This window comes from Mobula birostris, chromosome 6 (genome assembly GCF_030028105.1).
Source record: "Mobula birostris isolate sMobBir1 chromosome 6, sMobBir1.hap1, whole genome shotgun sequence".
NCBI lineage: Eukaryota > Metazoa > Chordata > Chondrichthyes > Myliobatiformes > Myliobatidae > Mobula > Mobula birostris.
Window position 1 is genome coordinate 66,643,618 of NC_092375.1, and position 23,534 is coordinate 66,667,151.

General features: G+C 40.3%; 1 protein-coding gene across 11 annotated transcripts in view; it reads right to left on the bottom strand.

Annotated features, from left to right (window-relative positions):
- The window catches only part of dmd (dystrophin), a 1,961,093-nt gene that overhangs the window by 1,404,632 nt on the left and 532,927 nt on the right, over nucleotides 1–23,534 (bottom strand). For all 11 annotated transcript variants that reach the window (XM_072260552.1, XM_072260560.1, XM_072260554.1 and 8 more), the window contains exons 3-5: nucleotides 8,486–8,578; nucleotides 5,077–5,154; nucleotides 1,918–2,010 (exon numbers count right to left, since the gene is read on the bottom strand). In XM_072260552.1, coding sequence (XP_072116653.1) covers nucleotides 1,918–2,010; nucleotides 5,077–5,154; nucleotides 8,486–8,578 — 264 coding nt within the window. The remainder of the gene's footprint in view (nucleotides 1–1,917; nucleotides 2,011–5,076; nucleotides 5,155–8,485; nucleotides 8,579–23,534) is intronic.

The following is a 23,534-nucleotide window of genomic DNA, read 5'->3' on the forward strand; positions in this document are numbered from 1 at the left end:
TACTGTATTCAGTGATAAGAGTGACTGATTTTTATTATCTGATCAAGAATTTCTAATCAATCTTGGAAAAAGCTGTCAAAAGTTATAACCAGTAGGAAATTATAATCAGCACTTGTTCCTGTTCCCAGTGACAATTCCAACCAAAGTAAACTCCTGCACAGTTTAGCAGGCTGGATGAGCTCATCTATATATTTCCCAGGTACTGCACTTGCCCCTCAACCAAGTCAGTCTATCAATATATGAAGTTCAACCATATTGATAAATTGTGCCATATAACATGAAAGCTACTACTAAGTATCCCAGATACGAAGGGTGATTGATAAGTTTGTGGCCTAAGGTAGAAGGAGATGAATTACACAGCTCTCGTTACATGCATGTGCAGTTCAACTCTTTGAGTGATTATGCAGAAAGTTTGAAGTTAATAACGCATCTCCTTCTACCTTAGGCCACAAACTTATCAATCACCCCTCGTATATGATGGACATTATATCCACTAAACCATGACAAATGGATAAAAATAAAGTAGGGGCACGCTATCATGTCATTTGGAACAATGGTGGATCTAATGTAAAAGCACTATCCATGACAAAATTAAGTTTCCATGCAGTCAAATAACCCTCCCTCCCTGCAAACCAGAACAGTAGACACAATTCCATTCCATATAATAGCTCACCTTAAAGCCACTTCAAAGGCTTCTTTAGCTGTTCAAGGGACATTATTATTTAAAAACAAAATTAGCAGGCTATGAAACAGAAAGGGCTCCTTTGCATCACAATATAATCCATCCCACAGGGGTGATGGTACACTTTAGCACACTGCAACATTTCTTTCAACTTATTTTAACTCAACATTTCACCACGCCAACTTATTCAAAGAACCTGATCACTATCTCACAAGGCCAGTATTTCATGTCTAATTATATTTGCCTTTCTAAAGGTGGTGCTTTTAGTGGATATCATATCCCAAGGTGATTTTCCATTTGAAAGGACAGCTGTACAGGAATATTAGTTTGAAGTGTGGCTGGTTCTGGATTAAATCTTCAGACATTGTGGGAGTAGTATGAACCATTTTGTGATATTACATGAAGTGGACTTCATTGAACATTGATTACAGTAATCTCAGGATGAGACTGTTATGTTTCATCCATTACTGGCTGAAATGCTTCCACCTTATCATCTTTTACACGCACTGAGTTCCTTAACCATGTGAACGGTCATATTCACGAAGCATCCTCACCATGTTGGAAGCTTAAGTGCTTACTATTCACAAAAAGATGTAACAATTTTGAATGCTAAGTGTGGAATTACTCCTGTCAGGACAGGATTTAGTCTCTCCAAAGACACGATGATAAGTCACTTCAACCAATGCTGTCCTGACTGCCTGAGAAATAGTGGAAGTCACAAAGCTTTTTCCCTCAACTTGGTTTTCTTACTGCCTGTCACACACCCAACCAGAGAGCAACATCCCCCAGACCAGGATGGTCAGTGGCAATGTCCCTAGGCAGTCAAGTCTCCCATCTAGGGAGTATTCGGTGCCATTGCTGCATACAGTGCTTTTAAATCTTATTCCAGGAGTCACAACAATGCAAGAGGTGGTGGCTGTCAGAACCAAGGTACTAAACTTGAGCAGCGTCAGGGAAACTGTAAAAATCCATCTTAGTGCTTGTGCAAAGGGAGATAAATTGTGGATTCTTAATTTGACCACTGCTGTCCAATATTACATTACCAAACATAAACCAGTCTGGTATAATAATACATTGTTTAACTGCAATAAGTAATGACTGCGCTGCAGCTGGAGAAATTAATAATTACTGTAACATGACATCACAGCTCTCTATTCTGGTGATTCATCAATAACTATCCACATGAAAGGCATACTAACCCTACAAAATTAAGTGAGTCAATGAACAGTATTTACCTGCCAGTGGAGGATGATGCTCCAGATCAAACCCAGGGTAAGTTTATGATTTCCATCCACGATATCACTTCCTCCGATATTTACCAAATCCACCTAAAGGGAACAAAGTTGAAATGTTACTAACAATAACTTCTTGACAACATCCTTATAAAGAGACTAGTCAAGAGTTCTGTTAGTGCAATCTGACCAGACCTTCAAAAAGAAAAGAACCAAATTCTGATTCAGCAGCAAAATATGAGATCTACTTCATGTTAACAGGCATTTGCAGCAGTACAATTGTTGCAGTGAACCAACTGCTGAAAATTATAATCAGAAAATCAGAAACATTTTATTGCTTTGTTTCTGCGACCCTATAACTGCTTTGAGTAAGGGAGAGATGCCATAAAACCCCAAAAAAAGAGCAAAAATACTTTCTAAGATTATAATGCCTTGGGAAAATAAAAGTTGGCAGTTAATGCATTGAGATCAAAGTAACAGCACAGTACACCATAAGACTGTGAGGCATAGACTGTAGTTTGGTCTCCTGGTATAAAATTAGGCAAGGAGATGGGTTAACGGGAGACATAGCGGGAGAAGGAGGATGAGCTCACTTTCAGATGGTTGATATGGTCACCTGCAAGGTGGAGATTTGGCCACTGCCTCCAACCTCTTGAACAGCATTTACACTGGGACTGGACCGCATTTCAGAAAGAAATGTCACCAGAGGTGCGACGAGAAGACCTGCATCATAACTCTTATTCCTTCAAGCACAGTCCAACAGAACCCCAGATCCACTCTGTGCAAGCATTTTCTTCTCTCCTTCCTATGAGTGTTCATGCGTCAGCAGGAATACTGCTGCACTAGTTTTCAGTTTGACGATGCACACTGTAGCTCCATCCGGGCTACACCTGCTTCTTCTTCATCTCCACAACAGCAAGGAGATTTAAACTGGACGTCTTTATCAAAGGAATCACCCAACTGCTTCCATTTTTCTTGCTGGGGAATTTAGCACATCTCCTTCACGCGATGGGATGAGATCAATTAATTAGCAGTGGAAGTGCTGCTTATACAGCAGAGGTTTATGTACATCTTCCCGACCCTATCATTCCATCCAGCATTTCCAAGCACATATCATTCAAGACATGGCCAGACAGAGCAGAGCTGAAAATCTTGACAATAATTCTGATACAGACAGGATTGTAGCACCTAGATCAGTCCCCTTCACAGACTGTCTCTTGTGGGAAGGGTGGGGTGGGGGGCACAGACAATACCAGAAGCACATGGAGATAGCAGGAAATGCTAAAGGTAGAACTCACTGACAGGCTGTCAGACCCCCTAGCTATACTCCTGGAGATAAGGTAGGCTTCACTTGCTTGAATTGGAGCACAAACCAAACTGGCAAGGGAATTCAGCAGATCAAGCAGGATCTACTGAAGGCATGGAGATAGTCTACATTTAAGATCATGACCCTGAATCCTTCTTCCAATGGGTAGAAGATACAAATATTTGAGAGTATGTACCACCAGACGAGGACGGCTTCTACACCACTGTTACAGACTCTTGGACGGATCTCTCATATGCAAAGTACATAAATATTTGAGCTCCCAGTCTACCCTGTCACAGTATTTGCACTCAATTTGTCAATCTACACTGCAACTTCTCTGAAACTGCAGCACTATATTCTGCATTTTATTTTCCATTTTACTACCTCAAGGTGTATGCCATGATCTGTCCAGACAGCATGCAAACAAAATTCTTATCTCTATCTCAGTTCATGTGACATCAAGACCTGTTTATGTTTTTAATTCAAGCCTGCTCTTGCTGGCACTGCTCTACTTAATCCGTCTCATACACAGAACTCAGAAATTATGTTCTTGCCAATCAGTTAGAAGGTTGTTGATTCAAGCCCTGCTTAAAATGAAAAACACAGGTCAACAATCCCAAGTAATGTACTGAAAAATGAGCAATGCTGTCTTTCAGGTGAGATTCAAACTAATGCTATACCTCCTGACACCTGACACAAAATGCCATGTTACTGACTTTAAAGTGCCAGTGAGTCATGCAGAATCCCTTTGCCATTGATATTGCTCAATCAACGCCAAATTATCTGACCAGCATCACAATGATGTCTGTGGAAACTTGCAGTGCAGAATAGACAGTCACATTTCTTACATTACAACACTGAGCACACATTAATGGGCAAGAAAGCAAGGATATCCTGAGACTAAAGACCACTCTGTAAATCTATGGCTGAGTGGCAATTGCTGTTCATTGTTCACAGGTAGATGGCAAGCAACATCTGGCAGGTGAGTCATGAAACCAAGTCAGCAGAGTGTCACCCAGCCCCAGCTTTTGCACATTTTTGCATCCGGTGGAAGCTGTGTGAAGCTGAGCTCCAGGGCCAGTGCAAACTGTACAATCACTTTCAATACACAATCCTCCAACTTACTGTAAACAGATCTGTCAAGGAGAGTAAAATTACCTCCATTGCTTTAGCCCTCCCACGTGACATGATCCTAATTCTAGCCATGTCATGGTGGGCTGAGAACATATTTTCTGCCTCACAGCTTCAGTGACCCAGCCTCTGGTGTTGGTTGAGAGAGTTCCCCCGTGGCTTTGCTCCAAGTGCTCAAGTTTTCTCCCACAGCACACTGATAGGCAGATTTATTAGTCATTTGACTACAAGGATGCCTCTAGTGTACAACTGAGTTGCTGAATCTGTGAGAGTTGATGGGAATGTGGGCAGAATAGAAAGGGATCAGAGTAAATGGGTGCTTGATGGATATTGTAGTTTTTCTCTGCCAAAGGAGCAGTTTCCATTCTCTGCTGACTCTCCCCACTCTTCCCTTTATGACTAAGGGGACAATCAAACTGACACAAGGTCATACCCAAGGCAGGCTGGAAAACAGCACTGGGACCAGATTCCTCAGCCACAGTCAAAACAGATTAGGGGTGAGAAAATGTACCGCAAAATACTGCAAGTTTATCCTAAGAAAAACAGGAAACATATTGCCATTATTCTTTCAACATAAACCGGAAATCAGATTCATATTAACTAAACTTGACCTTTCAACTGGAATCCTTGTCTGCAATGCTTTTTCTGCAGCTTTAAATCCCTGTGCTTTTCAACCCGATTATCAGACGGTCTGGCTGCTCACACAGAATCACACAATCACTTACATTGTTCTTCTGCAAAATCTGTAATGCTCGGTTGACATTGTTCAGAGCATGAACCCTTGTAGATCCCTTTTCTTTTGCCTAGAATAATAAATTACGCAAGGATGAATAATGTACTTTCATTAAAAAAATAGATTTGTATCTATCACCAATCTATGGTTTACAGCTATCCTCAACTCCTCACCTTAATCTGCTGTAGCCAAGGAAATAAAAGGCATTCTGGCAACAAGATTCAGTGAATTGATCGACATAAGCCTGTAAGCACAAGTGACTTGAGAACAACCTGAGTGATTTAAACGGCCTTCAGCACCAAGTGCTGCAAGTTAAGGACAAAGCAAGTGTGACGCCTCCAAGATTTCACAATAACTTATGAATTCTTGTCACTCATGATTTGACGTGAAGGCTAGACGCCTGCAATCGCCACAGAAATCTACACTGTTCCTACAAAGATTTCCAACCAAGTTATGCTAAATGATTTAGAGAATCTCTGTAGAGGCTTTACCCCAGAATAAATAACAAATAGTTAAAAAAGCTACATCATTTCCAATGTATGAATAAACAAAAATGTTTCATAGTTTTATTTTGGGCCATCATATTATCATCCTCATGCATGGGATGTGCTGGTCAGTGCAAGGTCAGTATTTAAGTGCCCTCAGCAAGTGGTGATAAACCACTTCCTTGAATAGCTGTTTTTCTGGTGAAGATACCCACATAGGACTGTATTTCATATGCAAACCTGCACTGTTCCAAAAATATTTTTCTCCCCGAAAAATTAGTGAGTATCATAACAACAGTTCAGCATCTACTAAGCTGAGGTCAGAGGTTCCTGCTCAAGATCAGTAAATACATTTCACTTCAGCAATGCAATGACTAGGACTGAGCATGGGCACTCATTCAAATACCATGCAAAACTGTGCAGGAAAATTGCGGTTGGAGATGCAAGACGAAGGGAACTAAAACTGCAATCCCATCTTGCACTCTTACCCTCATCTTGGCATGAACTGAAATAAAAGCCACAATGATTGCAGTCATTTTGACAAAGCTAAGATGCATGTAAACACTGCAGGCTTTTCCTAGTGTGATGCATGATATTTATTACATAAAGATGGAAATCCATCTTTAAAACAAAATTTATATTTTGATTCCAAGTTGTTTACCAAGTCATTCATCACCGAATTGACAATGGTTTTATTCTGATACTGGGTAAACTTGGCTGACATAATTTGTAAGCAGACTTCCTGCTAAGAAATGAGAACAAATCACTCTGGAAATACTAAATATTTGCAGAACATATTGATTAATAAGAACATGCATGAGCTCCCTGACCCTCACATTTAAATGGGTCACAGCATTCTATTGAAACAGTGGACAAGACAGCAAAATGCAATAAATATTTTAACACTAACATTTACCAAATCTGCATTAAAATTCCTAACACATCCATTATCCATTTTCTCTTCATCACTTCTTCCTTCATGATCAGTCCAACTAAAGCTGATAAGTATGGCTTGACACAGTCATGTTTATTAGTGATGCCTCAAGGAAAACAGACATGCAGGAATTGGCACTCCATTTACTGCATTCTCACAATCTGTCAACGTAATTAATTTTAAAAATCTTGGGAATTTTAAACCACACATAATGCACAGCTTCACTGTGCTGATATCGTGCACATCGAATGACAGTTAAGCCTTTCTTCCCAAAGTATTAAAACTTTTTTAAAAATGTTCAAGTGTTTATGGGACCAATTAGGAGCTTTTTGAAGCAACACACACGAAATGCTGGAGGAATTCAGCAGGCCAGACAGCATCTATGGAAAAAAGTACAGTCGATGTTTCAGGCCGAGACCCTTCAGCAGGATGGGAGAGCAAAAGATGAGCAGTAGATTTAAAAGGTTGGGGCAGGGGAGAGAAAAACACAAGGTGATAGGTGAAACCAGGAGGGGGAGGGATGAAGTAAAGAGCTGGGAAATTGATTGGCGTCATCTCCAACGGGATCCCACCACCAAGCACATCCTTCCCTCCCCCCCCACCACTTTCTGCTTTCCGCAGGGATCGCTCCCTACACGACTCCCTTGTCCATTTGTCCCTCCCCATTGATCTCCCTCCTGGCACTTGCCCTTGCAAGTGGAACAAATGCTACACCTGCCCCTAAATCTCCTCCCTTACTACCATTCAGGGCCCCAAACAGTCCTTCCAGGTGAGGCAATACGTCACCTGTGAATCTGCTGGGGTCATAAACTGTGTCCAGTGCTCCCGGTGTGGCCTCCTGTCTATCAGTGAGACCCGATGTAGATTAGGAGACCGGTTCACTGTCCACCAGAAGCGGGAGCACCCAATGGCCATCCAGTTTTAATTCCACTTTCCATTCTGATATGTCAATCTATGGCCTCCTCTACCGTCGTGATGAGGCCACACTCAGGTTGGAGGAACAACATGTCTGGGTAGCCTCCAACCTGATGGCATGAACATCGATTTCTTGAACTTCCAGTAGTGGCCCATGGCCCCTCCGCCCTCTCCTTCACCAGGCCTCATCCCTTTTTGCTTCTCTCACTTTATCTCCTTGCCTCCCTCTCGTGCTCCTCCCCTCCTTTTCTTTCTTCCAACGCCTTCTATCTCCACCTATCAGACTCCCCCTTCTCCAGCTCTGCATCTCTTTCACCAATCAACTTCCCAGCTACTTACTTCATCCCTCCCCCTCCTGATTTCACTTATCACTTTCTGTTTCTCTCTCCCCTCCCCCGACCTTTGAAATCTACTGCTCATCTTTTTTTCTCCAATCCTGCTGAAGGATCTTGGCCTGAAACATCAACTGTACTTTTTTCCACAGATGCTGCCTGGACTGCTGAGTTCCTCCAGTATTTTATGTCTGTTGTTTGGATTTCCAGCATCTACATATTCTCTCTTATGGTGAGGAGCTTTTTGAAGATTATTTTCATTGAAAAATTATATCCCCTTTGTGCAAAAATTAAACAGTGAAAGATGTTCTTCACTCTATTTGTAGCATACCTGATATAAAAAAGCCTGTTACACAAAATAGTTTTTTGAACATACTATCAAATATTTCCAGATTTTTAAAAAAAATCCTAGGCTCAAATTCAAAATATCATACTCATTCAGTGAAATTATATTTACTACAACTGGTGGGACTTGCTTGGTGATACAATTAAAAACAGCGTTTGTCAACCAGTTGAAAAATCAGGAGAGACGAACATATGTTTAAAATCAAAGTCAAGCTGATTGACATATGCACAGGTGCAATGTGAAACTTGTAACAGCATCACAGGCACATAGTATCAGAGACACAAAATTCACAAGAAAAACATAAGTTGAACATAAAATATCTATCAGAAAAGCTTTATAGCAGCCAGTGCTGAGAAAGATAGAATTCAGAACTTAGGTTGCCGACTTACTAGATCATGGCCAACAAGACCCTCCAAAAGTTCCAGAAGTCGCCTTCCATCACGCAAGTCAGTGAATAGATCTTCAATCAAAGGTTTCCCAGCCTGGATGAAGCATAGCATATCATCGAAATTTAAATTGAAATGACAAAAAAAAATTAACACAATTTAAATGAAATATATTTTCATACTTAATATTTAACATTCAAGTATGAAACATTCATTTGTGAGCCTATGCTCAATGCATTTCCATTCATTTGCTGGGGATCTCATTCTTACCCCTAAAGAAAGTGGCATTTGACAGTGCACTAAATTTCACACAGAGCTCTTAATATAAATGATTATAAAGAAAACTAAAAAACCAATAAAGATCAAATAATAAATGAATAGTTCCCTCAATATATACTTTGTGACATTTTCTACTGTGATAGGAAGCAACCAAGGTGTCTCTAAAATGCATCTGGTAGTGCACATTCAATACAATGATATTTCCAACATTCCTTCATAACGGCAAAATATATACATTGATAAACCTGAAGTATATGACCTCCCCAGATTACAAACCCCTGATTTATGCACAGCGCAGATGTACGAACAAAAGATTGGGAGATTGATCAGATAGATTTGCCAGTGCTGCAAATATATTTGCTGCCATTTGAGAACTTGATTCAAGGGCAGATTTCTGTTTTGCAAACTATTCAGGTTACAAATAGTTTACAGGAATGGAAACCTGCCATAACCTGGAGACAATGTGCAGAAGTTTGGACTACGTTTGTTTGTTTACTGTCTTGTTCAGCTGTATCTATATATGTTTGAATGATAATTAAACTTGACTTGATTTGATTTGTTCCTAAAATAATGCTACTGAAGGTGCCACTGGGATATTGATCCACCCACACTACAGAATAAAAAGAACAGCCAGAGGATTACAAGGATTTTTAAAATCATCTGGTGCTCGTTGGGAGGGGGTTTGTTTTGCTGCTGTGCTGTTCGTCTGAACATAGTGGCCATTGCAAACTGTGTGGTAACAATTGTGACCTGCTTCCAGCATATCCTTTAGTTGTTTCTGAACCTGGTGGTATGGGTCTGAGGCTCCTGTACCTTCTTCCTGCTGGCAGCGGCGAGAAGGGAAGATGGCCTGAACGGCAGCAGTCCCTGATGATGGACGTTGCTTTCCTGTGACAGGGCTCTGTGTAGATGTGCTCAATGGCAGGGAGAGCTTTGCCTGTGATGGACTGCACCATATCCACTACATTTTGTAGGCTCTTCCTTCAATGTCATTGGCGTTTCCATACCAGGCTCTAATGCATCCAGTCAATGTACTCTTCACCACACAAGGGAAAATAGGGAATGAGAGGCTTTAAAATTTGGTATCTATGGTAAGGAAACAGTGGAAATCATCATGAAGAAAATATTGACTTAATAAACCCTATCACCAAGTTGAACGAGGATAATTTATGGAAGAAAATTAAATGATTGGAGTTATTTTTTGACATCACCTGTACTTTAGATGGAAGTGGATGCCTCACACATTTGCAGAGGTGATCTAATGTGATGCCACTTCAGAGGCTGTTATACTTCAGTTCATGAATTTGGATATCAGGTACTTTCATGGATATAGCATTGATGATACGATATTCAAGGATCGATTTTGTTGAATGCAGCTGGCTGGTGCCACAAGATCTATGATAATCATCTATTTATAATCCATATTATTGACTTAAATTAATGACATAATAAAGTATCAAGGGTATCAAAGATAGAAATTTCATGAAGCAAACACTGAAGTCTATGCATGAAAATTTAAAGAATAGGTATGGACATGCTAAGTGAGTGTGCAGTGAGGTGCCACACAGAGTTAAAAGTGGGCAAATGTGAAGTGATACCAGGAAGGGAAATTTTTTTTTGAAATGGAGAGAAACTGCTCGAGAGATTTGGATGCCCACATCAATGAATCAGAAAAAATCTTTGCAGGCAGATATAACAAACAATTCAGAATACAACAGAATAAAGAGGCCAATACAAATTCAACAAAGCTTCGAAATTATACCTCGAGACAGTGGAAGGGTGACTTATAGTACTGATTACTGGGATAAGAAGAATTTCCCATTTGAAAATACTTGACAGATTGGGCCTATATTCTCTTTAATTGAGAAATGAACTCACTAAAGCAAACATTTATCAAAAGTTTTTTTTTAAAAAATGGTAGGTGTTGAGGTTGACTTACTTGGCCGTATTTGGAATTAAGGAACATTCTCTCAGGATAACAGGTTGCATAGAAAGGATTGAGGTGAATAGAACTACTTTTACCCAGTGTAATGTCAGTCTTTAGGATTCTCTACTTAGAGACTGTGCATATTTGAGTATTTGGTAGAGCTGGCTCAAGCAGGCATTCCCTTTTTCAACTTTTGTCCTTAGGTTCTCAATTTGTTTTAATAATTAATCACCCAAAAGCAACTTCTCATCGTTCTACATTAAATCACATCAAGACAGTTGAAGGGAAATAGTATTTCATGTATGGAAAGGATTTACGAAAAAAAATTCTTTTCAAATAGATAAACGAGATTTGATTTAAACAAAACATTTAACTATAGTATATATCAAATTTTTGGCTTTAAATCACTATCACCAATAAGGCATTCCCTGATGAAGATTACACTTTTTCTCCATTTCACCTGTCCAATCTGATATCTTCACTCCACAATGTCATTTCCATTTTCTGCATTAAGATGATTTATGTGCTATATGATTTCACAGTACAAAAATCATTTCATGGAAGACACATAAGCTGAGGGAAGGAATCTTCATTCTATTACAGAGCTGAGTTGGAACCAAGCTCACACAAGGGAAATGACACTGCACTAACCAGTGCATGCTTAATCTCTCCTCTTCACGTTGGAATAATTTGTCTGGATGATTATAACAAAACACCTTCTTTGGATACACGAGGGAAATTGAGACGTTAACATCACAAGTCACAATGATGTTTCTGTGAGTAAAATATTATTAATAGCCGTAGTTACCCAAATGATTATCTTCAGATTCTCAATATGCTTTAATTTAATTTTTAATTGATTTCTGGCCTTCAATCATTTGGAATCTGTTTTTATTTTGCAGCAGGTACAATTTCTCCACCAAAAGGGGAAAATATTTAAAATTTAAAATGCCTAAATAGTTGATGATTTTATTCATTATCACAGAAGCAGAGTCTACAAATTTCTGTCTTGCTTTTAGTCAGACAGACTTCCATCAGCAAATAAACACAAAGGAAGAAGGAGCTGCAAACCAGAGCTCTCAAGCCTCCAGAGCAATTAGAAAACTACGAAACAACTTTCATAAAATGGCATCCAAGACAATTTGCCAAATTAGATTCAAATTTGTATTGGCAGTAGATGGTAGAAAACTATGGTAGAGGGTTGCCTTTATAATTAGAAGCCCACGACCAGTATGAACTATAGGAATTGGTGCTGGGATCCTTGCTGCTTGTTACATGCACTCAATGGCCATTTCATTAGGGACCTCTTGTACCTCATAAAGAGACCACTGAATGTACGTCCATGGTCTTCTGCTGCTGTGGTCCATCGACTCCAAGGTTCGATGTGCTGTGTATTTTAAGAAGCTCTTCTGCACACCACTGTTGTAACGCAAGGTTATTTGAGTTACTGTGGCATTCCTGCCAGTCTAGCCATTCTCCTCTGATCTCTCTCATTAACAAGACATTTTTCACCAAAAGAACTACTGCTCACTGGAAGTAAGCTCCGTAGACTGTTGTGCATGAAAATCCCAGGTGTAGAGATATACCTGATAAAGTGACCACTGTGTGTATTTTAACAAGATGTTAGTGTGGTCGATATATGGCACAATACAAAAATTGCTCCTAGCAGCAGGGAAGGTAGCCTTTGGTCACAACATGATATTTACCAGAGGATGGCTGAAATTTGGAATGCAGTACCTGAAGATATGGTAGAGGTGGGTACTCTAATAGTTTTTAAGCAGCAACTATTCAAAGGTTTCAAAGATACATTTAATGTCAGAGAAATATACATCCTGAAATTCTTTTTCTTCACAACCATCCATGAAAACAGACGAGTACCCCAAAGAATGAATGATAGTTAAATGTAAGAAACCCAAAGCATCCCCCCCGCTCCCCCTTCCCATGCGTAAGCAGCAGCAAAGCAATGATCCCTCCTCCCCCACCAAAAAAAAGCATCGGCACCCCCCACCAAGCACTCAAGCATGCAGCAAAGCATCAATAAAGACATAGACTTGCAGTACCCCAAAGACTACTTCTTCACCCAGTAATTTGACATATCACAGGCTCTCTCTCTCCCCCTAATAAGGGAAAAAGAAGTGTCTCCATCTACGAGAGGGGAGACATAACAAACAAACAACTCGCTGACTTATGATGTTAAAAGTTCACTGCATTGCTCTTTCCGAGCTCTGTGCCAAAGAACTGGGGTCTCTGGACACACAGTCAGCTTGCTGCTTTTGATCTTCCATATTCCATGACATACCAAATTGAGCACCTGAATTCCAATGCATACAAATATATGGATCAAGTGCAGGTAAGTGGGATTAGTACTGAATACTCTGCATTTCCATGGTTTAGCAAAGGGCCTGTTTCTTTTCTGTATGGCGTTATGACTGTTTGATTCAGGTTATATAAGACATTCAAAGTCCTCACTTGTGAAAATGTACACATTTTAATTTCTAACCACTGGGCATACATACATCACTGTATCAATTACCAAAACAATTTCTTTTTCTAAAATGTTTAAAACTAAATCCTGAACCAGCAGCTAAACTGTCTTGTCCCTTAATTTACAACACCATTGGTTTCTTACTGCAACTTAAACACCTCTTCAAATGCAATAATGCATCTTGTGTGGTGCAGGTCTTTTCTAAGGGGATCGGAATCAAATGAAGCCACTGATATTTTTTGTTTGCAAGACCTAGAAATGCAACTTAAGTGACGATCTATTGGTAAGAGATACAACGAAGTGTCATTCAGAAAGATACTCCAATGTAATCAGTTTCTCTGGAAGTCCATACTATATGCATGGTTTCCAGCGAGTGCAGGAGACTATCTCCAAAAACATTAGGCTTTTTCGGTTAACATTGTCTGTATTCTCCTGGATGTGTAAGGCAACTATGAAAGAAAATTGACAAAGTATTCCAAATATTAAGTTTGTGAGGACAGAGTGCTCATTCTTTTTTATTCTTGAAGCTCTTCAAGATGGTCAGCCAATGTTTCTTTCTTTTTGATCTATATACCAAGTTATTTTGCTGCCATTCTCAGACGCAACATGTTCCCAGGGTTGATGTTAAGTAGACAAAGCAAATTAAAGGCAACTTAATGACGCATTTTTACAAGGTAGAAGCATGAAAAGGATAAATCATCCTCTTGTGTAGCTTCTCCAGCTGAGTTCCAGGTTCTGCACACTGGATGCAAACCACAACTTGACTTGCAATTTCCCCTCAAAGGCAGTTCCCAATTCTGGTTATATTCTTAAGAACCAACACATAGGGAGACCAAGTATTAGGCGGTGGATCAACTCAAAAATGAGACCACAAGACATAGGAACAGAGTGAGGCCATTCAGTCCATCAAGTCTGCTTGGCTGTGATATAAAAGGAGAGACTCTGCACATTGCAGGCATGATAGAAGTCTCACAAACCAGTCTCTCCAATCAGGCAAGGAATAGGATACAGTTGGGAATGGCTGTGACACAGGCAAAGGAAGGATTATTTCTGGAAACCTGGAAAAATAGCTGGAACTGACAATCTCCATATAGCATCGCAAAACTGCATGTCAATGTTGTTGGCATCTTGCACATAATGGTCTATGAAAGTATAAAGGCTTTACAGTGCACAGGCACACATTAATGATTCATCTGCATTCTCTTTCCATCTGTATGGGTGAGCTAATAACTGACTGAAACCACAGAAACAACTGCTGACAATACAACTGTTCACAGGATAATGTTTACTGACATTAATTGAATGCCCTACCATTTATTGCTAAAACTACCAGTGTAAAAGTTCTGTGTGTGCAGTGATTAATGAGGACAAGTTTAAAAGCCACCATTTTCAAGTGTAATAAGAAGTCTTGTTCCATTATTTAGTTTTCTGAAGCTTTGCATCAATTATTTGCTTTATTTAACAAGAAGACATGCAAAACATTTCTTACTTTAATTTATATCCATTTGGCTGTAGTGCCAACAAAATGACATAAATATATGAAAGATTAATGTGTTTTCCACAAATTTGAGAGAAGAGAGATCATGTGGGACAAAAGGAGTAAATTTTCTGACAGGCTGCATCACTGGCTGGTATGGGGGAGGGGGGGTCTACTGCACAGGACCGAGAGAAGCTGCCAAGGGTCGTAAATTTAGTCAGCTCCATCTTGGGTACTAGCCTACAAAGTACCCGGGACATCTTCAAGGAGCGGTGCCTCAGAAAGGCAGTGTCCATTATTAAGGACCCAGGGCATGCCCTTTTCTCACTTTTACCATCAGGTAGGAGGTACAGAAGCCTGAAGGCACACACTGAGCGATTCAGGAACAGCTTCTTCCCCTCTGCCATCTGATTCTTAAATGGACATTGAACCCATGAACACTACCTCACTTTTTTAATATACTTCTGTTTTTGCATGATTTTTAATCTATTCAATATACATATACTGTAATTGATCTACTTATTTATTTTTACTTTCTTTTCTTCTATATTATGTATTGCATTGAACTGCTGCTGCTAAGTTAACAAATTTCATGACACAAACCAGTGATCATAAAACTGATTCTGAATTTTAAAGCCCTGAAAGAGGGTACAAACATCATTTAGGATTGGCTTATTCTATAGCAAATATTTGATTTAACTTTTGTTTATGATTTCAGCACACAAACATGCACAACTTCTCCTCCACCTCACTGACTGATGGTGTCAATCCCCTTCTTATTTCTAAGTCTTTCCACATTGCCTCCATCAATGATCCTTCAAGAATATCATAAATCCAGAATCAGAATTAGGTTTAATATCACTGGCATATGTCATGAAATTAAATTTGTTGTGGCAGCAGTACAATGCAGTGTATAATAAACACAATAAATTACAATAAAAATATATATTTTCTTATTATAATTTCAACACATTTATTGATATATATCTATCATTAAATTAAACAAGTATTGAAAAAAGTATTGACTTCCCCTTCCTGAAGTCCTGCTGTTATGTCCTCCCTTCCACTACTACTTGTTCCTCTATCATGCCTAAAGCACCAATATCCCGGAACACTGAGGGAGTCAGTCCTGCCCTTCTCTCAACATTGTTTCTGTGATGGCCACAATATCCCAGTCCCCAAAGACAATCCACACCCCAGTTCAAGAACCTTGCCTGTTAAGCTATGTGTACTGAAATAGATGCAATTAAAAGCAGAGGTCCTATCTTCTCTTTTACTGAAAACATGGCTATCCTGGTCGCTAGGCTTGCATGCTTTGGTTGCCATACATACCCATTTTCAGAATGCATTCACTCTCTTGATTCCCACATTCCTGCCAATCTAGTTTAGATCGTCCCTGGTGGCAAAAGCAAATTTCCTGGCTAGAATATGTAACAAAGCCCACTACCTGTAAAGTGAGGTCTGTAGGGGTAATGGAACCCTTTACTTGCTCAAGCTTGCAATCCTACCACAAAATATGTGCCTATTCTGCTTGCTGCTCAGAGAAATAATCAATGAGGAAAGCAGCCAGCACTCATGAACTAAGAACTGATACTGGCCTTCCTTGAATACATCCATGAGATTTAACAAATATCTCCAGCTCAAATACAGAATGGGTGCATTAGGGTTATGGTCAAAGATACGTGGACAGATGCTGATGTTGGAGTGTTCACCACCCCCCACCCCACTCCTATTCTGAAAAATGCCCTTGTGGTGGAGCACATCTCCGTGAGAACAATATTACTCAAGTACGGAAACACATTATGATCCCCCACCAAGTTTCAGGAACGTATCCCTCTACTAACAGCCCTTCCTCTTTTGTGCTGACTCAGTTCATTCACACAAACAAAATTACTTCTAAGTGAATGTCTATGAGTATGTTTTGTGTTGGACAGAATCATTCACCACTAGGTCAGAACTTCATGAAATCAAGGAAGAAGTACAAGGGTCAGTGACTAGTGATGTTCCACAAATGTTGTTGTTGGATCCACTATTTTTCATGTTATATATTAGTGATCTGGACATTGGAATTGATGGCTTTGTTGCCAAGTTTGCAGACAATGCAAAGGTAGGTCGAAAGCAGGTAGTGGCGAGAAAGCAGTGAACAGGGAGATTAGGAGAATGGACAAACAAATGGCTGATTGAACACACTGTAGGGAAATGCATAGTCATGCACTTTGGTAAAAGAAATAAAGGAGTAGACTAATTTTTAAACAGGGAGCGAATTCTGAAAACGGAGGTGCAATGGGACTTGGGAGTCCTAATGCAGGATTCCCTAAAGGCTAACTTGTAGGTTGAGTTGGGAGTGAGGAAGGCAAATGCAATGTTAGCATTCATTTTCAGAGGACTAGAATATAAAAGCAAGGAGGCAACACTGAGGCTTTATAAGGCACTGGTCAAACCACATCTGGCATATTGTGGGCAGTTTTGCACCCCATGTTCACATGTGCTGGCATTGGAGATGGTCCAGAAGAGGCTTACAAGAATGATACCAGGAATGAAAAGATTTAACATACGAAGAACATTCGATGGGTCTTGGCCTGTACTTGCTGGAGTTCGGAAGAATGAGGGGGGATCTGCCAAATATTTTAATGCCTAGTTAGAGTGGATGAGAGGATCATTCAAATCACAAGAGAGTCTAGGGCCAGAGAACACAGCCATGGGATGTCCATTTAGAACATAGATGAGGAGGAATTTTTTTTTTAGCCAGAAGGTGGTGAATCATTGGAATGCATTGTCATAAACGGCTGTGGAGGCTGTCATGTGGTATATTTACAGCAGAGGTTGCTAGGTTCTTAATTAGTGAGAGTGACAAAAGCTATGGGAAGAAGGCAGAAAAATGGCGTTGAGAAGGGAGAATGATTTAGCCATGACTGAATGGTGGAGAAGACTCGGCCGGCCAAATGGCTTAATTCAGCTCTAATGTCTTATGGTCTTATTTAAGCGGAGAATTAATGAACTGCAGAAAATCAATCACCTGCTAAACCAGGGGTGGCTGATGTATTCTTTCAATAGTGCAGCGGCAAGGATTTTCCTTTTCCTGACAATGGGTTCAGCTCATCAGGATTAAGGAAGGACATTGATGGAATACCAACTGACTTGATTTGCCAGTTCTTCACATACTTGAGGGGTGCTGGCATGTCCTTACAAATAACTGCGTCAACCCACCAAAATCAAAAGCGCACCAATAACATGCAGGTTCTGCATGCATTTAGTCTGGTTTGCACCTGGTGCCTTTTATGATGAAATTAATAGTGTCATGAGTCAGGCTAGACTAGTAGAGATGCATTGCTTCCAGTTTACTGGAGCTGTCCTGTGCATTGCTAAACAACCTTAATCTTATGCTATATAACAAAAGGAGTTGATGTAAATTCCCTCCTGGTCCCATGAAGTTCCAATTCATAAAAGAATTGCTGAAATCTAGGTCATAAAGTCAAAAGAAACACTTCTGCAAAATTATTTGTAACAGATTTAGTACATAATAAAACATTATGTACTAAAATAGCAGATCACAAACATCATCTCCATGTATTCTCAAGACCAAATCACTTTAAGCTAAAAATCTTGTCACAGCAATTGAAGCTTAACCGAATAAACTATTAAACCAATTTTTAAGTTTCAAAAACTAGTCTGAGCAACCAGCAGGATCCCCAAATATTTACCATTTTCAGAGACACCTTTAGCCTTTCCTAGAAGATCGTACTCTGTGTGACTCTCGTCAATTTAACTCACCCCACTCGTCTCCTTCCTGGCACTTATCCCTGAATTCATGATAGGTGCCGCACCTGTCCCCACACATCCTCCCTCACCACCACTCTGGGCCCCAAGCAGTCCTTCCAGATAAAGCAACACACTTATTTATTGTGTGTCTGTCAGTATCCAGTGCTCCCAGTGCAGTCTCTTCTACATTGGTGAGACCCAACGAAGATACAGGGACTGCTTTGTTAAGCATCTTCTCTCCGTCTGTGGCAAACAACAGGATCTCACAGTGCCCATCCATTTCAATTCAACTTCCCAATCTCATTCTGACATGTCTGTTCATAGCCCTCTCTACAGACATGATGATGCCACATTCAGTTTAGAAGAGCAACACCTCGTATTCTGTCTGGGTAGCCTCCAACCTAATGGCATGAACATCAATTTCTGCAACTTCCAGTAATTTCTCCCCTCTCCTCCCATCTTTCCTTTTCTATTCCCCATTCTGGTTATCCTCTCACCCCTTCTCTTCTCCCCATCTCCCTATCACTTCCCTCCAGTTCCCCTTCTCCCTCCCTATCTATCATAGCCCACAATGCTCTCCTATCAGATTCCTTCTTCTTCAGTCTGTTATTTCTTCTATTTATCCCCGCCCAGCTACAAACTTCAATGTCCTCCACCCTAACTTTTTCCTCACTTGGTTTCATCACCTGCCATCTTGTACTTCTTCCCTTCCCTTCCTCACCTCTTATTCTGGCGTCTGCCCCTTTCCTTTCCAGTCCTGATGAATGTCTCATCCTGAAACATTGATTGTTTATTCCTCTCCACAGATCTGCCTGATTTGCTGATTTCCTCCAATATTTTATGAGCGTTGCTTAATCGTTCCAGAGTTTGTCAGTGTCTTTCCATGGCACCTTTTGCCTAGCTTTAACTCGTTCTGATAGTTTAATATGACAAATCCAACCCAAATAAGTCAGGCTGAGAGAAATAGCTGATTTGAAACATAGAAAACCTACAGCATGATATAGGCCCTTCAGCCCACAAAGCTGTGCCTAATATGTCCTTACCTTAGAAATTACCTAGGGTTACGCATAGCCCTCTATTTTTCTGAGCTCCATGTATGTATCTGTCCAGGAGTCTCTTAAAAAACCCTGTTGTATCTGCCTCCACCACCGTCGCTGGCAGCCCATTCCACGCACTCACTACTCTCTGCGTAAAAAACTTACCCCTGACATCTCCTCTGTACCTACTTCTAGGCACCTTAAAACTGTGCCCTCTCGTGCTAGACATTTCAGCCCTGGGAAAAAGCCTCTGACTATCCACACTCAAATCAAATTCAATCAAACTCAAAAATAAAAAGTACATTACCCTGCATGCAAACTCCAACACAAAAAAAGACTAGAAAGCAATCTGATAAGATCTGAATTGCTCCTGCCCTCCCCCCAAGATGACTGAATTGAAAAAAATCTTTTATTAATGTTATGACTCAAAGTTAGCTTTCAACCTGATTGTGTCATGTCATTCATGATAACATATTTATTTTTAATTAATCTTCACTTAAGCTTTCTATAATTTAAAGGTCAAATCCAACTGGTCAAGGCTGGAATAGCGGTTGAAATGGAAGAGAGACTGGGCCCTTAAATGGAAACACATAAAATCTGGGCTGGCATTTGCTGTGTTATCATCTTCTCCATGAACACGCAACTGCTTCATTAATATTATTCCTTGTCCCTAAAGTTTATTTCAAGAATACTCCCTTTCAAAATTCTTCTATTAAGATGTCCGACCTGGCAAAGAAAACACAAACTCCCAATTCAAATGAGACATTTATGATCTGCTGTAATTTCTTTTTATGGTCACAACTTGAGCCATGAGTAAACCTCGATGAAATTCCATTTATGGCCATTTGTTAAATGATTGAAGAAGAAATCCCAAGAGACATTCCACTCTTCTCAACAGTAAGACACTAGGTAAGACATTAGCAACATACGTGATAGCCAGAGGTCTCAGGGAATAGAATTAAGTACAGTCAAGATTACTAGAGAGAAAGTGCTTGGGAAGCTAAATGGACTGAGAATAGATAAGTCTCCCGTACCAAATGAGGTGCACCCATAGGTTCTGAAAGAGGTGGCTTTGGAGATTGTGGAGGCATTGGAAATGATCTTCCAGGAATCAGTAGACTCTGGCATGGTTCCGGAGGACTGGAATGTCCTAAATGTAGTTCTGCTGTTTAAGAAAGGAAGGAGGCAGCAAAAAGAAAATTACAGGCCTATTAGTCTAATATTGGTAGTTGGAAAGTTATCGGAGTCAATCCTCAAGGACGAGGTTATGAAATACTTCCAGGTGCATGACAAGATAGGCCCAAGCCAGCATGGTTTCATGAAGGGAAGATCCTGCCTCACCAACCTATTGGAATTTTCTGAGGTAATCTCAAATAAGATTGACAAGGGAGAGGCTGTGGATGTTGTGTATTTGGACTTTCAAAGGGCCTTCAATACGGTGCCACATTAGAGTCTGCTTAATAAGATGAGAGCCCATGGAATTATAGGAAAGATATTGGAATGGGTGGAGCATTGGCTAATAGGCAGAAAGCAAAGGGTGGGAATAAAGGGATCCTATTCTGATTGGTTGCCGGTTACTAGTGGTTTTCCGCAGGGGTCGGTGTTGGGGCCACTTCTTTTTACTATGTATAGTGATGATTTAGATTATAGGTTAAATGGTTTTGTGGCTAAGTTTGCGGATGACACCAAGATAGGTGGAGGAGCAGGAAGTGTTGAAGAAACAGACCGATTGCAGAGAGACTTGGTCAGTTTAGGAGAGTGGGCAAAGAAATGGCAGATGAGATACAATGTTGAGAAATGTACGGTTGTACATTTTGGAAGAAGAAATAATCGGGCAGATTATTATTTAGATGGGGAGAAAAATCAAAAATTGGAAGTGCAAAGGGACTTGGGAGCCCTCGTGCAGGATACCCTAAAGGTTAACCACCAGGTTGGATTGGCATTCGTTTCAAGAGGAATAGTTTATAAGAGTAAGGAGGTGTTGATGAGGTTCTATGGGGCACTGGTGAGACCTCATTTGGAATACTGTGTGCAGTTTTGGGCCCCCTATCTTAGAAAGGATGTTCTGATGTTGGAAAGAGTTCAGAGAAGATTTACGAGGATGTGGCTTCATCTTTACAGTAGAGGAGCCACACTCAGGTTGGAGGAACAACACCTTATATTCCGTCTGGGTAGCCTCCAACCTGATGGCATGAACATCGACTTCTCTAACTTCCGCTAATGCCCCACCTCCCCCTCGTACCCCATCTGTTACTTATTTTTATGCACACATTCTTTCTCTCACTCTCCTTTTTCTCCCTCTGTCCCTCTGAATATACCTCTTGCCCATCCTCTGGGTCCGCCCCCCCCGTCTTTCTTCCCGGACCTCCTGACCCATGATCCTCTCGTATCCCCTTTTGCCTATCACCTGTCCAGCTCCTGGCTCTATCCCTTCCCCTCCTGTCTTCTCCTATCATTTTGGATCTCCCCCTCCCCCTCTCAAATCCCTTACTCACTCTTCCTTCAGTTAGTCCTGACGAAGGGTCTCGGCCTGAAACGTCGACTGCACCTCTTCCTACAGATGTTGCTTGGCCTGCTGCGTTCACCAGCAACTTTGATGTGTGTTGGTTGGAGAATATATAATGTTTAGTCCACCAGAAATGCAAACATCATAAAGATATTTCAATTCCGTTTCACAAATAAGTCCAAGAAGAGGACGGAATCATATTGACATAAAACATTTAGTCGAGCACAGAGATTCAGAAAGAGAAAATTACAAGCTAAAGAGAATCAAGTCCTTGCTCCTCCTGAGTTTTGAACAAAAGAAAATTATTTTCACACTCAGTTTAAACCAATGTTAGTCTAATGACTTCCACAAAGTCAGTAGAACAAATGAAAAAGTATTTTCTGTGATAACTCATTGATATAATTTTTTTAAATCTGATTGATAAAATCAGTTAAAAAAAACATACAGCTTAGAAACAGGTATGAGGAGACAGATCAGCTGGTTGAGTTTTGTCACAGCCAGAACCTCACATCCAACATCAGCACGACCAAGGAATTGACTGCGGATTTCAGGAAAGGGAAACTGGGAGAAAACATACCAGTCCTCACTGACAGGCTAGTGGTGGAAATAGTGAGCAGCGTTAAGTCTGGGGTGTCAATATCTCCAAGGACCAACGAATGATGCAATTATCACAGAGGGTATTCTGACTGATTGCATCACAACCTAGTATGGAGGCTCCAATGTAAAGGATCGAAAGAGTAATTTAGTAATTTGCCGTGTTGTTGCGTGAACAAAATCACCAGACAGAAGTACTGATAGATATAAAACAGTCTCTTTATTCAACAGAATGGGACACATGAGGCATCATACTGAGACCCCTTTCGGAGGAAGAGGCCTGTTCGACCGAATGTTATGTGACATTTTATGTGCATGTGATCAGAGGACAATTCCATGTTTACAATGCTCCCACAATGCTTTCCTTTGAACTACACACAACCTTCACACCTCCCATATCACACCCACACCACAGACACCAAATTAATTTTAACCAGCATTGTCTGGTCTTCCCATTATCTGTGATTCATGGCTTTTAGAAACCATTGTTCAGAGCTGCATTTTATATTTAATCCACAGTCCATATTCAGATTTAAATATTGCTGGCTGAAGTTAGTTGCTGAAGTTAACGGCTACATGTGCTAACCCCCAAAATGCACTAAAGTGTAATTTTAACGTCCTTACATTGCACTGCTGCCACAAAACAAATTTTGCGCCATATAACAGTAAATATTAACCTGATTCTGACACAGAATCCCATTAACCCACATTATACTCTTGTTTATGTCTTTTCTGTCCAAAAACCTTTCAAATATTGTTATTTTATCTGTTTCCATCAATCCTCTCATATTTCTTTCTCTATATTTACCACCACCTGCAAATGTCACTCCACACTTTAAGAAGAGAGAGAGGGAGAAGAAAGGAAATTATAGGCCAGTTAGCCTGATCCCAGTGTTTGGGAAGATGCTGAAGTCCATTATTAAGGATGAGGTTATGGGGTATACATATTAAAATAGCCCCAAATCAGCATGGTTTCCTCAAGAGGAAG